This window comes from Brachyhypopomus gauderio, chromosome 18 (assembly GCF_052324685.1).
Source record: "Brachyhypopomus gauderio isolate BG-103 chromosome 18, BGAUD_0.2, whole genome shotgun sequence".
In the NCBI taxonomy this organism is placed as follows: domain Eukaryota; kingdom Metazoa; phylum Chordata; class Actinopteri; order Gymnotiformes; family Hypopomidae; genus Brachyhypopomus; species Brachyhypopomus gauderio.
Window position 1 is genome coordinate 2,487,091 of NC_135228.1, and position 16,594 is coordinate 2,503,684.

Sequence of the window (16,594 nt, forward strand, 5' to 3'; positions counted from 1 at the left end):
AGATTTTACTGGTAGATATACTACAACTGATTATTTCTGAAATAGAACTTAAGAAAATTGAAATTATTGAAATTATAATGTGTGACGCCGGAGGCGTCGGGACAGAGGCAGCCGGAGACGGGGGTTGAACAGAAGGATGTTTATTGTCCATGGCAACCAAACCAGTAAAGCTCTTAGCGCACACACTGCAAGTGATGCAAGGTAAAGCTCGTAGCGCACACACTATAAGTGATGCAAGGTAAAGCTCGTAGCGCGCACGCAGGTAGGGAACGCAGTAACGGACACGCAGAGACCAGAGACGCTCATGTAACAGCAATGTGCAGCACTGGACCAGACGACCTGCGGGCTTAAGAAGAGCAAAGTAAACAAGAAACAGGTGCTCAGTATGATGGTGATTGCGACTGTGGGAGTGGTTGCGTGCGCGGGGGTGTGGGCTGGGATCGGCTGCTGACCGGGATGCGCGCCCTCTGGTGGCGACCCGGCCCCCTCACCCTGACATAATGTGTTGATTTGTGTTTTCTTATCAGAAATTGTGTGTACTAGAGGTTGGTGTAGTTCATTTGGGTTTAGAGCAAACTGAATAAATGTGTTTTAAAGGTGGGCCAGAGATAATAAGAGATAATTAAATAATAGTCATCTTTTTCTGTTTTTTCAGAGCTGGTCTCTGTATATCAACAAAAGCTCAAACACAAACTACTGGAGAAATGTAAAAGAATAAATGAAGGAATCGCAGATCACGGAAGATCAATGATTCTGAATGAGATCTACACAGAGCTCTACATCACAGAGGGAGGGAGTGGAGAGGTCAATAATGAACATGAGGTGAGACAGATTGAGACAGCATCCAGGAGACCAGCAACACAGGAGACACCAATCAAATGTAATGACCTCTTTAAAGACAAAACCATCAGAAGAGTGCTGACTAAAGGAGTTGCTGGAATTGGGAAAACAGTCTCTGTACAGAAGTTCATTCTGGACTGGGCTGAAGGAAGAGCCAATCAGGATGTCCTCTTTATATTTCCACTTCCTTTTAGGGAGCTGAATTTGATAAACGAAAAAAAGACTCTGATGGATCTCCTTCATGACTTTTTTCCAGAAACAAAACAACTACATTTTATACCCTGTGATACTTTCAAAGTCATTTTCATCTTTGACGGTCTAGACGAATATAAGCATCCTCTAGATTTTCAAAACAATGAAAATTTGTGGGATGTAACAAAGTCAGCCTTAGTGGATGTGCTCTTGACAAACCTCATCAAAGGGAATCTGCTTCCCTCTGCTCTCCTCTGGATAACATCTAGACCAGCAGCAGCCAATCCTGATTGTGTCCCTCCTGATTGTGTTGACCTGGTAACAGAGGTACGAGGGTTCAGTGACCCTCAGAAAGAGGAGTACTTCAGGAAGAGAATCAGTGATCAGATTCTGGCCAATAGAATCATCACACACATCAAGTCATCAAGAAGCCTCTACATCATGTGCTACATTCCAGTCTTCTGTTGGGTTGCAGCCACTGTTCTAGAGGAAATGTTGAAGCAGAGAGTGGGGCAGAGTGAAGCAGAGGGTGGAGAGATCCCCAAGACTCTGACTCAGATGTTCACACACTTCCTGATCTTTCAGATCAAACACAAGAGCAGAAAGTATGGTAAAACTGACACTGATTTTGACCAAACTAGAAAGAGTGTTCTGGCACTGGGAAAACTGGCATTCCAACAGCTGGAAAAGGGCAACCTGATCTTTTATGAGAAAGACCTGAGAGAGTGTGGCATTGATGTCAAAGAAGTGTCAGTGTACTCGGGAGTGTGTACACAAATCTTCAGAGAGGTGTCTGTGCGGCGCCTGGGGAAGGTGTTCAGCTTTGTACATCTGAGTGTTCAGGAGTTTCTGGCTGCCTTATATGCATTTCTCTCCTTCATCTCCAAAAACACAAATGTGCTGGAACAGCAAACCACTACATTCCTACAGGTCTTACTTGATTATTTTTTCCAAAGCACATCAATGTCTGACTTCCTTAAGAATGCAGTGGACAAGGCCTTACAGAGTGAGAATGGACACCTGGACCTTTTCCTCCGCTTCCTTCTGGGTCTCTCACTGGAGTCCAATCAGACTCTCTTACAAGACCTACTGACACAGACAGGAAGCAGCTCTCACAACAAAGAGGAAACAGTCAAGTACATAAAGGAGAAGATCAGGGAGAATCCCTCTCCAGAGAAATTCATCAATCTGTTCCACTGTCTGAATGAACTGAATGATCATTCTCTAGTGCAGGAAGTACAAATATACGTTAACAGTGCACAATACCGTCGTCTTTGTGGAGCCAGTCTCTCTCCTGTTCAGTGGTCAGCTCTGGTGTTTGTGTTGCTGATCTCAGAAGATGAGCTGGATGAGTTTGATCTGAATAAATATGATCCATCAGAGAAATGTCTACTGAGACTGCTGCCAGTGGTGACAGCATCCAGAAAAGCTGAGTGAGTATTTTCATTCATAAACACATTACTGTACTGAGTTCAGTACTTCATCATAGGTACAAACAGTTATGTTTCCTGAACCCCTTTGTAACATTTACTATTTCATTGATTAATGTGCCAGCTGACCCACTCTCTAATTAGGCCCTGGTTGCTCACTAGATGTCACTGTGGCGTGTGATGATTCGAACGTCTTACAAGATCGAATCATTTTCTGAATCAATTGGTTCATTTGATTAGATCTCCCAAAAGCCCCACTTTTGCCATCACTAACGACACTTACAGAAACCTCGTGACAGCAGGGTTCATCAGGGAAAGGAAGAATACAGCGAGCAGACCAATTTAATTAAACGCAAAGGAACGAGGGAGAAGAGAGGAAAGAGGCAAACCGCTATAGGCTACCTAACGTAGGAACTGTAAGGAATGCCACCTGATCTCCACCTAACCAGCCTCACCTGACGCTCATCACCACACCCCCTGTATCTCTACTTAAACGCCCACATTCCACTTCCTAGTCGCGAAGTATTGCCGACTCATGCCGCATACCAAGCCTTTCTATTACCTGTCTGCTTTCCTGTGTTCCGACCCTCGCTTACGTCCCCGACCTTGTCTCCTGCCTAGTCCCTCTGTACCTCCTGACTTCTGCTCCCCCGGTATGACCCTGGACTGTCCTGACCACGCCAAGAAAACGCAGTTGCTACTTGTCCTAGTGCTCGTGATACACCTGCCTGTTTCTGTACCAGCGTCTCATTTCAATAAAAGCGGTGTTCTTCCGCATTTGGATCCCTCTCTGCCTGTTCAATATGTTACAGGAACGAGGATTTAGAGCAAGGCTAGAGAATAATTCAAAACAGTTAACCACGAGAGACGAATTAAACAATGATCAACAAAGACTCAGGAAAAACAGGAAATTTAAATACATAAGGCAATAAGGGCAAATACAAGACATAGGTAAATCTCAGGTGGGAGGAAACATGATCTTTACAACTAAAAGAAATAAAAAGCAATGTCTCATGCTCGTCTTTGTCTAAAGTTTCGTGCCTGTGTGAGCGTCGTATGTATGTGCTTGCGCTCCGCATTGAGCTTAACGTGGTTTCTGTGTGATTAAACGTTGTAATGTGCACCATTCTACGCTCGTCGTGCCTCCTCCTTCGAGCGTTACAGTTAAAGAACATTAACAAAAAAAAGTCACCGTCAGTGTGCAGTGCGCATATTGAACTGTCAGACAGGCACTGTGCAAAATGTCAAAAATATTTTAAATAAAATATGCCTGCCTGAAAATATAAAAAAATTGCCACACAACAGCAAAAAAATTATAAGTAAAGGTTCAAGTAACGGGGTTTAAAAAGCAAGCAACAACAAAAAACATTTATAGGCCTACTTGCTGAGATGTACCACAACGAGACTAGACGACATGACCGAAACGACAAACGGCTGAACTGTTTTTTTTTCACCTTGCGCGTTTTAAATGGTATGCCATGTTGGTTGTTGTCGTGTGAAATGAAAGACGTTGATGACATAACTTGCACTTTACTTTGTTTGATTCATCTTTATTATTTTCAAAATACTCCCACATCCCACATACTCCCATCCTGTAGCGAGTTCAGCTCCGCTCATTTGGATTGTGCAACTGCAGGGTGTGATTTATTAATGTGTAGTAAGGAAGATGCTATTGTTAATGCGCACACATCATTGAAAAATATATATTAACAGAAATTAGGATGATTTTATTTGACAAAAGGCTATATATAATGAAAACAAAGACATTTAATGTAACAACTAATGCTTAGCAGCATCCTTGGGCACCCCCATGCAGTTAGAATGGTACATTCGACTATGACGTTCATAGTCGACTGGGGGTACAGTCGACTATCCACGATTTTCCTGAACTTTAACCTTTCCCATGATTCGTAGCTGAATCCGGTTGTTGGTTTCCGGTTGTAGTGTTTACATTATGAGCGAGTCAGAAAGTGGACGTTCGTTGCTGCTTTATTAAAAATACACGGCCAATAATACTAGGTGGCTGCACAGTACGAGCGTTTAAAAAAGTTGTGGTGACTGTGTTTTACCAGTGCCCCACCCCTCAACGCTCTCAGAGTGGGTTGATAACATGAAGCTGTGGCCTGAAGTTAGCGATATTGATATAGTCAATTACTTCGTCTTTCCCGAAGGCGTAGATGGCGAAGAGCTACGGAATTATAAAAGCACAGAGGCATACAACTACCTTTATAGCAACAAAATAGGAAAGGTATTGTATAAAAAACATGGTGATTTCATTTTTTTAAAGCTGAGGTAGAGCCAAGTGAGACCGTGAGCCGAGGTAAACATCAGGCGTGGGTAATGCTGAGGGAGAGTGGAGTAGTGGAGACAGTGGGTTACTCGTGCATTGCAGAACGTATGTTGTGAAACATTGAAAAACAATAAATTATATGTATAATATCTCGTTTGTTTGTAGTTTTACTTTTACTATAACTATTTGTAGATCCGTTTGGCTCATGCGAACTTTTCGTCTCTTCTTTTGGGGTGGTCTATCGTAACCCAAATACAGCTCCGGGTCAGGATGCAGCTCTGTAGGCTTCTTTTCAACAAAGTGAAACGAGCAAACCTATATCCTCTTCAGATGGTATTTCAGTTTTAAAACTGCAAGCCACGCTAGGCTCCTTCCCTTCGGTATGGAATGCAAAGCAAAACGTAGTTACTTGGATATCCCCGCATGATCATGATTGAGCCGCGGACATTTTTCTCCGGTCGCGCTGTCTGCCAGGTTCACACTACACGACTTTTCAGTCGTCAGGTTTTTGTGCCGTTCGCACTACATGACTGGTTGTGCTGTAATCGCAAGTCTTTCAGTTGTTGTGGCTTTCACACTACATGACTGATCGGCGACGCGGGCTCACAAAGACTCTCAGTCGCCGACCGGGCTAGATATTAAACATGCTAGATATCTGCCGGTCGTCTGCGATGAGTCGGCGATGGCTCGGCGAGCGTCTTTCAGCAGTTCACACTACAGGACTGAGCGAGCGACGAGTGATCGCCGATTTGCCTCCGACCACAGTTTCTGTCGGCGATCTACAAAAAACAGTCCGCGACTGAAAAACCAGCCTAAGATCGTGTAGTGTGAACCGGGCATAAGCGAGGTCAGTGATCGCAAGCGCGCTGTAAATAAATCGCTGTTTTAATCGGTTTGTAGGAGGTTCTTCCCAGAGTTTTGGTAATATGACATAATTGAATGTCCACTTTCTCTCATCCCGTTAGAAGAACTCGCATTTCGTGCTCCTGTTTCTTTTTGAGCCTGCTTGAATTTTAACTTCGCATTTGGACCATTCAAAAACATTGTGGGACTGTTCAAAAGATATTAATAGATACGTGGACCGTTACATTATATTCTTGTTTATTGTTTCCTGACGTTTCATCCCAGTCTGTACAGCTGAAGGTAGTTTTTAAGGGTCCCAAGACAACGTGTTGGTCCGATGAACCATGATCACTGCGGGCACTAGCCACATGGTAAAACTAGCGCACATTTCTTGATCACAAGATGTAGATTAATTGCATTAAAAAATACAGACGATTTAAATTTGAATATCTTTGGACTGGCTTGATCAAATTTGACAATTAAGGCATCTTTTTTGTTATATTGTGCTGCATCTAATAAAATTATTTTAAATGTGATTAAGTAATGTTGAAAAAAATATCCAAGTTACTACAAAAGGAGCCGGACGCGGACAGTGTTTACGAAGCTGCTGGTGTTCAAAGCATATACTTTCCAACAACAACTTGAATTTTTTGAGTTGTTATGGCACCCGACAAGGGAACATGTCGAGCCTGAGCTCATACTTGAAGCACGTAATCGGTATCAAAGCCAGTTTTATTCGTCTCACTAGCAATGTTTTGGTTAGCGATGCTGAAACGCTAGCGAGACCGGAACTAATAAACCGGGGAACGGAAATAGTGAGACGTCATGGCAACCCCCATTGGGATTCCAGGAAAAAGGTGGATAGTCGAATCAGAGACTATTGCAGGTCACCCCTATATGCAACATTTATTAAACTATAATGCCATATACAGTTTCCTCACTTTTGAGAGAAAAAAATCTTTTAAGATTATTTTAAATTGTTCACATTTGTTCAACCAGCTCTTACCAGCTACCTCAACATGGTCTAGCAGTTCCATACCAACTGATCTAGCTGGCCATTTAGGTCCTACCAGATGATTTAAACTGGTCTACCAGACTCATCAGCTGACCTAGCCAGTCATCCAGCTATGCCAACCTGAGTCAAGTTAGTTTACCAGCTATAACCAGCTTGACTAAGCTAGTCAACCAGCCAAACCAACTTTAGACTATCTTGCCCATCTTAAAATCCAAGCTGGTTTAAGCTTTTTTAACAAATAGAACAAAACTTTGTGGTTTAGTATTATTGTGTGTGTGTGTGTGTGTGTGTGTGTGTGTGTGTGTGTGTGTCACCATATGTGTGTGTGGGAGAGATTTGTATCTGTGTTAATGTGTAAGTGTGAGTTTTTCTCCTTCTCTCTATAGTCTGTCTGGCTGCAGTATAACAGAGGAAGGCTGTGCTGCTCTGTGTTCAGCTCTGAGATCAAACCCCCCACCACACCTGAGAGAGCTGAATATGACCGCCAATGAACTAGGAGACTCAGGAGTGAAGCAGCTCTCTGCTCTACTGGAGTATTCACACTGTGCACTTGAAAAACTACAGTGAGTTGCTGGTTCTGTCTGAAAACATGCTGAGCTGTCTATGTAAACAGTGTTTTACGTCATAGTAGTCTGTTCCAATTCCTAGATCCCTTAAATATGCTGCCTACTGAGATACCTCAGTCTGGCTGAATTTTAAGTCAGTATCGAATGGTTCTTCATCCGCTTATCCCAACGCAAGCACAACTTTTGATCCTGGCTAAGGAATTTTTAAATGTATGTTACTGTAATTCCTTGAGATGGGCTCAAAGAAAATTATGTTTTAATATAAAACCATGCAGCATTTATTTTACCTTTTTTTTAGTTTGTGAACAAGCTATATTTTATAAATTTTTATCCTCTCTACACACACACACACACACACACACACACACACACACAGTGTCAAAATTCCTCTCTCAATCTCATACAAACACCCACACACTGTAAGGATTGGCATAGCGCAAGTGTGGGAGCGAACATGTTTTAATAAAGAAACGAACAGAAGACTGAAGACAAGAACAAAATCAAACACGGTTAAATCAAATAGAAATACAGACACTAAACAAACACAGCTAACGAAAAACACTAAGATGTTAAACAACAGACACTGAGGAAAACTACACAAAAGGACAAATCTAAATACATGATCAACCTGAATACGAAAACACGAGACAATGCAAAGAGAAATAAATAAATAAAAGCAATATAAATAAATATTGTAAATAAATGCAATAACCAACAACAAGGAAAACAAAACACTGGAAAAATACGCGACTAAATGAACTAGACTAGACACAAACATCTAGACTAGACTAAAACAACACGAAGCAGAGGCTGAAACAAGGAGCGTGAACAGACCAAAACAAATGAAAACAAGAATCAAAACAAAGCAACGAAAGGGAGTTGCCATGGGAAACGCCACGCTAAGGAGAGGGTGATCATGACACACACACACACAGTCTCTCTTCCTCTCTCTCACACAGGTGTTCAGAAGTTAATATTTTCCTAATTCTCACAGAATCAATATCTTGTCACCCACACAAAGTCAGTACCCCCCTTCCCCCCACTCACACACACTCTTTTTTCACTGAGACACATACTATCACTGTCATAATTAGATAGACATTCAAAATCAAATCAAATCAAATCAAATATATTTGTATAGCGCTTTTCACAACATATGTTGTCACAAAGCGCTTTACAGGATTTACAAGGTTAACAATACTATGGGTCCAAATCCCTAATGGGCAAGCCAAAGGTGACAGTGGCAAGGAAAAACTCCCTAGATGGTGGGGAATAGGAAGAAACCTTGGGAGGACCAAGACTCAAAAGGGAACCCATCCTCCATTGGGCGGCCCGTTAACACACAAATTACACAAAAACAAATTATACAGACTAATACACAAGTTACAAATAAATCACACAATCAGGCTAAGTATAAGGTAACTAGAATGAAAGTTCTGGGTGTTGATATTGTCAAAGTAAATGTCTTGTGATAAACGCCAGGTTTTCATTCTGTGTCAGAGTGATGATACTGGAATTGTAGGCTCCAACTGCAGTGATACTCCCCAAGTGAACCTCGGAGAAGAAAGATATGTGATGTGGTAGATATGTAACAGATTATTCAAAGGCCAAACTAAACAGATAAGTCTTTAGTTGAGTTTTAAACATTGAGACTGTGTCTGAGTCCCGAATAAAGGCAGGAAGATTATTCCACAGTTGTGGAGCTTTAGAAGAAAAGGCTCTTCCACCTGCTGTGATCTTTTTGATCCTAGGAACAGTTAATAAGCCTGTGTCCTGTGAACGAAGTGAACGTGCTGGATTGTAATGATCAATAAGTTCACTAAGATAGTCTGGAGCTAAGCCATGCAGTGTTTTATATGTTAATAAGAGTATTTTATAGTCAATACGGAATCTAACTGGCAGCCAATGTAATGACGATAGTATGGGACTAATGTGATCAAATTTTTTAGTTTTCGTTAAAACTCGCGCTGCTGCGTTCTGAACAAGCTGGAGTTTGTTTATCGATTTACCAGAACATCCAGCTAGAAGACTATTGCAATAATCTAGGCGAGAGGATATGAATGCATGGATTAGCTTTTCCGCATCACTAGTATTTAATATATTTCTAATTTTAGCAATGTTGCGTAAGTGAAAGAACGCTACCCTAGTTATATTATTAATGTGTGTATCGAACGAGAGATCTGGGTCTATTGTGACACCTAAGTTCTTTACCTCTGCGTTGGGGGTTATAGTAAAGGAGTGTAGATTCAATGCTACATTACGTATCTTGTCTCTCGCTGCCCTAGACCCAACTATTATTAGCTCTGTTTTATCTGGATTTAGTGCTAGAAAGTTACACGCCATCCAATGTTTTATCTCTTCTACACACTTCTCGATTTTACTGTTTACACCTAAATCATCGGGTTTAGCCGATAAATATAGTTGAGTGTCGTCTGCGTAGGAGTGGAAACTGATGTCGTGCTTATGCATAATCTCGCCTAAGGGTAACATGTAAAGTGTAAATAGAAGTGGTCCTAGGACTGTCCCTTGTGGGACACCATATCTAACCTGAACAGATTTAGATGTTTTATTATTAACACTTACACATTGGAAGCGGTCGGTCAGATATGATCTAAACCAGAAGAGTGCAACTCCTTTAATACCTACTGTGTTTTCTAGTCAATCCAGCAAAATGTTGTGGTCTACAGTATCAAAAGCTGCACTAAGATCTAACAGTATAAGGAACGAGATGAGCCCATTATCTGACGATATCAGTAAATCATTCACTACCCTGAGTAAAGCTGTTTCAGTGCTGTGTTTCGGTTTAAATCCTGATTGGAACTTTTCATGGATACTATTTGATTGGAGATAATGGTTTAACTGATTGTAAACTGCTTTTTCTAGAATTTAAGAGATAAATGGGAGATTAGAAATTGGTCTATAGTTGGCTAGAATCTGCGGATCGAGATTTTGTTTTTTAATCAAGGGTCTAATTACGGCGCATTTTAATTGTTTGGGCAAATATCCTAGGTTAAGGGAACTGTTAATCATATTAAGTAAGGGCCCTGCAATAGTTGGGAGTAGGTCTTTGAATAGACGGGTTGGAACTGGGTCGAATATACATGATGTAGGCTTAGACGAATTAATTAGTGTTGTGAGCTCTTTTTGCGATATAGGATCGAAGCCATTTAGCTCAGCAATATTTTGGGATGCGTAGTTACTAATACCTATACTACTGGGTTTGGATTGGAGGTTAGGCTGTGATGTATTATGACTCTGTAGTCGGATAATATCTATTTTATTACTAAAAAAGTTAAAAAATTCATCACTAGTGTGTGTAAGTGTTGTATTAGAACTAGTGTCATTGATATTTCTTGTTAGTTTTGATACAGTCGCGAAGAGAAATCTAGGGTTATTTTTGTTGTTTTCTATTAGTGTCGAATAGTATGCGGCTCTAGGTTTTATTAGGGCATGTTTATATTTGACTACGGCGTCTTTCCATGCGATTCTAAACACTTCTAGTGAGGTGGATCTCCATTTGCGCTCCGCTGTTCGAGCTGCCTGTTTTAGAAGACGAGTGTGGTCGTCATACCATGGTGCAAGCTTTTTCTCCCTAATTAATTTTGTTTTAATTGGAGCTACACTGTCTAAGGTATTGCTGAGTGTGGAATAAAACTGTTGTGTTGCCTGTTCTAATTCATTGGGCTTCAATGGCATAGTGCTCGGTAGCTCTGGCAGTACGTTTATAAATGTTGTTGCGGTGTCGGATGTGATAGTGCGCGCGGTTTTTGTATGGCGCATCTGATGTACATCGTATAAAGCTATTTCATATATTAGTAGGGAATTATCTGAAATAGCGTCATTTTGGGGGATAATTGCCAAATGTTCTATGTTTAACCCGTAAGTAAGTATTAAGTCGAAGGTGTGTTTACAGCGGTGAGTAGGTCCTGTCACATTTTGGGCTATACCTACTGAGTCTAGGATGGAATCGAACGCGGTTTTCAGTGGGTCTGATTAATTTTCATAATGAATGTTGAAATCACCCACAATTACAAATCTTTCAATTGTTAGGACTAATTCCGAAAGAAACTCAGCAAATTCCTTAAGAAATTCTGAGTAAGGACCCGGTAGTCGATAGATGGTCACTAGTTTAAGCTTTGTTTTATTGCCTATGAGATTATTGCCTATTTCACCTATCAAAGCCTCGAATGAGTTAATAGAGGTTGTTGGTTTTACAGTAAAACCTATATCTGTGTCATATGTTGTGGCTATTCCACCTCCACACCCTGTGATACGGGGCTGATGAACATAACTGTATCCAGGAGGAGCTGCTTCATTAAAACTTACATATTCGTCTACTCTAGCCCATGTCTCTGTTAAACAGAGTGCATTTAGTCTGTTATCTGAGATTATTTCGTTTACTATCACAGCTTTTGATGCAAGCGATCTAATGTTTAAGAGTCCTAGCCTTAGTTTAATATTGCTGCTCACTTCATGTTGATTATTTAATTTAATTTTAATTAGATTTTTAAAACATATTGCCCTGTTATTCTTATACCTGCCACGGCTAACAGACACAGTCTCAATGGTTTGGTAGTTAGGGAAGTAAGTTCTACTTAGCTGATTTGCGTGGTTTGTTGTGGCTGGTCAGGCCTGGCGTAGCACGTCCTCGATGTTCCTGGAGAGGACTGCCGAGCCTAGGCGACTGGGGTGAAGTCCATCTCGGCGGTAGAGTGATGGACGCTCTCGGAAACTCTCCCAGTTGTCAACGTAGTCCACGCCGGCGCTGCTACAGGTGTCCCGGAGCCAGCTGTGGAGACAGAAAAGACGACTAAATAACTCGCACCCTCGCCAGAACGTTGGAAGCGGACCGGAGACAACAAGCCACGTCCAGGACACGAGCGCCTGGAAAACATGACACAGTGGGGGTTCTTTTAGCGCCTGGCAGGCTAATCTTTATGTGCCGTGTTATCGAGTCGCCGATAACAAGGATACCGCCCTTATTCTTCTTCGGTGCCGGCGCTGGTGAGGGTGGTGTCGGACGCAGGGGTGAGGGCGAGGCGGAGGACCTGGAGCTGAGCACCTCGAAAGGATTTGCAGAGGAGAAGTCCGGCTGAGGTAGGGGTGACGACGCCGGCTGCCTTCCACATCCTCGCTGGCGCTCCCAGCCTGGTGCCCGGGTCAAGATGGCGGTCGCGCTGAGCCGCCGTGACGAGGGAGTGGAGACGGCCGAGTAGGCAGCGTCGCGGGCGGCCTCGAGCCTGGTCTTCTCCTGGGTGAGCTCCGCTTGCTTCTCCAGAAGACGCTGGATCTGCCGACCCAACTTCTCCAGCTCCGAGCCGAGCTTGACGAGAGCCCGTTCCTCCGCGGTAGCCATGAAAAACAGGGGAGACAAAACAGAGGGAGAAAGAAAGAAACAGGGGGAGAAAACAGAGGGAGAAAGAAAGAGACGGGGAGAAAACAGAAACGAGATAAAATAATCAGATATCGGTAAGTGTATTATACTGATTGTAGTGTTTAATGTAAGTGTATTAGGCTATAGCTAAGCTATGCTAATGTGATACGTGAATCCGCGTTTGCGTGCGAGCGTGCTGAAAACCGGGACAGGTGGCAACACTATGTCACACACACTTTCACACACTTTCCTGTCCTGCTAATTCTCTCTGTATACACATCATAATCAGAATCGATCTTTATGTGCCAAGTATGCTCACACATACAAGGAATTTGTGTTTTGGTCACAGTAGCCCATAGTGCACAACAATTGACAAGTATTACACAATGACAGGTACCGCAACCTGGACACACACATACACACACCAGTCAACTTAACATGTGCAGAGTTGTATATTTACTATAAAGTGCTTAGTGCATCAGCAAGGGACACAGTGAAGACTGCATTAAAAAGGTGTATAAATATGGAGTGCAGAAGAGTCACTGCTTTGACACCGTAGGTACAGAGTGTTTCTGAGTCGCTATCACCAGATAAATGAGTCGTACAGTGCAGGAGTAGAGGAGCACAGTGAGAGGACGTCCCAGATGTGGAGAGTTTGGGTGTGGGCCGTATCTAGAAGTTGCATTGTTATTGTTATATATTAATAATATTAATAATATAACTAGGGTAGCGTTCTTTCACTTGCGCAACATTGCCAAAATTAGAAACATATTAAATACTAGTGATGCAGAAAAACTAATCCATGCATTCATATCCTCTCGTTTAGACTATTGCAACAGTCTCTTAGCTGGATGTTCTGGTAAATCGATAAACAAACTCCAGCTGGTTCAGAACGCAGCAGCACGAGTTTTAACAAAAACTAAAAAGTTTGATCACATTAGTCCCGTACTATCGTCATTACACTGGCTGCCAATTAGATTCCGTATTGACTATAAAATACTTTTATTAACATATAAAACGCTGCATGGCTTAGCTCCAGACTATCTTAGTGAACTTATTGAACAATATAACCCAGCGCGTTCACTTCGCTCACAGGACGCAGGGTTATTAACTGTTCCTAGGATCAAAAAGATCACAGCAGGTGGAAGAGCCTTTTCTTTTAAAGCTCCACAATTGTGGAATAATCTTCCTGCCTCTATTCGGGACTCAGACACAGTCTCAATGTTTAAAACTCGATTAAAGACTCATCTGTTTAGTTTGGCCTTTGATTAATTTGTTACATATTTACTACATCTCGTATCTTTTCTCCAAGGTTCACCTGGAGAGTAACACTGCAGTCGGAGCCTACAATACCAGCATCGCTGCTCCGACATGGAATGAAAGCCTGGCGTTCATCAACAGACATTTACAATGACAATATCAAAACCCAGAACTTTCATTTTTACCTTTACTTAGTCTGATTGTGTGATTTGTGTGTGGCTTGTGTATTTGTCTGTATTTTGTGTAATTTGTGTGTTAACGGGCCGCCCAATGGAGGATGGGTTCCCTTTTGAGTCTTGGTTCTCCCGAGGTTTCTTCCTATTCCCCACCATCATAGGGAGTTTTTCCTCGCCACTGTCGCCTTTGGCTTGCTCATTAGGGTTCTGGGCCCATAGTATTGTTAACCTTTTAAATCCTGTAAAGCGCTTTGTGACATGTGTTGTGAAAAGCGCTATACAAATAAACTTTGATTTGATTTGATTTGATTATGTCCGACTGTTCATGAGTGTGATGGCGTGTGGGAAGAAACTTCTAAGTGTAGAGTTTTTCTCCTTCTCTCTACAGTCTGTCTGGCTGCCGTATTACAGAGGAAGGCTGTGCTGCTTTGTGTTTAGCTCTGAGGTCAAACCCCTCATCACACCTGAGAGAGCTGAAACTGAACAGCAATTATCCAGGAAACTCAGGAATGAAGCAGCTCTCTGCTCTACTGGAGGATCCACACTGTAAACTGGAGAAACTAGAGTGAGTTACTGACTTACTATCTCTTTATACACACACACACACACACATCACTGCACGGCTTTTCTGAATAAACACACTGTGCCAATGTTTGTCCGAGTGTGTGTGTGTGTTGATCTGTAAGTGTGAGTTTTCTCCTTTTCTCTATAGTCTCTCTGGCTGCGGTATTTCAGAGGAAGGCTTTGCTGCTCTGTGTTCAGCTCTGAGGTCAAACCCCTCATCACATCTGAGAGAGCTGAATCTGAACCGAATTTACCCAGGAGACTCAAGAGTGAAGCAGCTCTCTGCTCTACTGGAAGACTTACAATGTAAACTGGAAATACTACAGTAAGTGACTGACTTACTGGCTCTTTATACACACATGCGTTACTTGGATGTCTTTCCTGAATACACCCACAGGTGTCTGTGTTTGTCCGAGTGTGTGTGTTGATCTGTAAATATGAGGAGTTTTTCTCCTTCTCTCTACAGTGTGTGTTGGTGCAGAATTACAGAGGAAGGCTGTGCTGCTTTGTGTTCAGCTCTGAGGTCAAACCCCTCATCACACCTGAGAGAGCTGAATCTGAACCACAATGAACCAGGAGACTCAGGAGTGAAGCAGCTCTCTGCTCTACTGGAGGATCCACACTGTAAACTGGAAATACTAGAGTAAGTTCCTGGCTTACTGAGTCTTTATACAAACAAACAAACACACCATCAATTCCCCCCCCCCTCTCTCATACACACAGAGTCAATATCCCCTCCTTCTCTCTCTCTTGCAGTCAATATCACTTCACACACACTCCCCCCCCCTCGATTTCTCTCACACACATACAAACATATCACTGAAAATCTCTCCTGAATACACACACATTGTCTGTGTTTACAAGTGTGTGTGTGTGTTTTGATCTGTGTGTTTTTTTTTCTTCTCCTCTCTACAGTCTGTCTAACTGCAGTATTACAGAGGAAGGCTGTGCTGCTCTGTGTTCAGCTCTGAGATCAAACCCCTCATCACACCTGAGAGAGCTGAATCTGAACTACAATGAACCAGGAGATGCAGACGTGAAGCAGCTCTCTGCTCTACTGAAGGATCCACACTGTAAACTGAAGAAACTACAGTGAGTGTTTACACTGATTGTGTTTGTGTATAGAGTAGAGTGTCTGACTGTGATGAATGTATGTTCATGTCTGCTGATTCTGTCCTATTCTCTGTCTTACAGTATCAGGTCACCATATGTCAAAACTACTGTAGATTGATGACTGAACACAAACCTAAGCCCGATACTTTGTGACAGGACGTTACTATAATGTCTGCTGTGTGGAAATACTTTAAATTGGAAAACGAAACAAGTCCAACTGCCATGTGTAATGTCTGCAATGCGAGTGTTTCACGAGACAGTAGTAGCAGAGCTGCATTGAATACTACCAATTTGGCACCTAAAAATAAATACTCAGCCAAATACAACAAATTTATTCAGGCAACTCAGGCAAAGACTGCACCTAAGCAACATACGCTGGGAGAAACCCTTAAAAGAAGAGAGACATTTTAAAACAAGAGAGGGACACTGAAGTCTTTTAGAGATTTTGGAGCCCTAATAGTCCCTGTTTCAGAAACACACTACATTTCGACACTACATTTCAGAAAAGGCCTTGCCCAAGCTTTACACCTGTGAGGTCTTTTATAGGATGTGACTGCTATTGGCTTTACCACCAACATTGGAGCTGTGATGTTTCTCTCATGTCATTACTTTGCCTCACGGCACACTAGATTGACTCTGCTTTTGATTTATATCATACAGTATTGCATGCTCATCAGTTTGGTGGGTCTCATAGAGCAGAGCATGTAAAACAAGCAATAGAAGAGACGTTTAACACCTGAGAAATAGACAAGCGATATGAAAAAGGCAACAGATGATGTGGGTACAAAATGTTTCTATCTTCTATCTTCTATCAGGGACAGCACCACCTAGGGACACGGAGGATATGAAAGAGACAAATACAAGAAATACATAGAAGCGCACACACACACGAGAGCACACAAGGACACCATACACTATATCTGACCACAGA

The 16,594-nt window shown here is 42.2% G+C and overlaps 1 protein-coding gene across 4 annotated transcripts in view; it reads left to right on the top strand.

Annotated features, from left to right (window-relative positions):
- The window catches only part of LOC143481745 (NACHT, LRR and PYD domains-containing protein 3-like), a 37,293-nt gene extending 20,699 nt beyond the window's left edge, over positions 1–16,594 (top strand). For all 4 annotated transcript variants that reach the window (XM_076979872.1, XM_076979873.1, XM_076979874.1 and 1 more), the window contains 7 exons: positions 656–2,465; positions 6,997–7,173; positions 14,375–14,551; positions 14,699–14,875; positions 15,017–15,193; positions 15,466–15,642; positions 15,745–16,594. In XM_076979872.1, the coding sequence (XP_076835987.1) occupies positions 656–2,465; positions 6,997–7,173; positions 14,375–14,551; positions 14,699–14,875; positions 15,017–15,193; positions 15,466–15,642; positions 15,745–15,781 (2,732 nt within the window). In that variant the 3' untranslated portion in view covers positions 15,782–16,594. The remainder of the gene's footprint in view (positions 1–655; positions 2,466–6,996; positions 7,174–14,374; positions 14,552–14,698; positions 14,876–15,016; positions 15,194–15,465; positions 15,643–15,744) is intronic.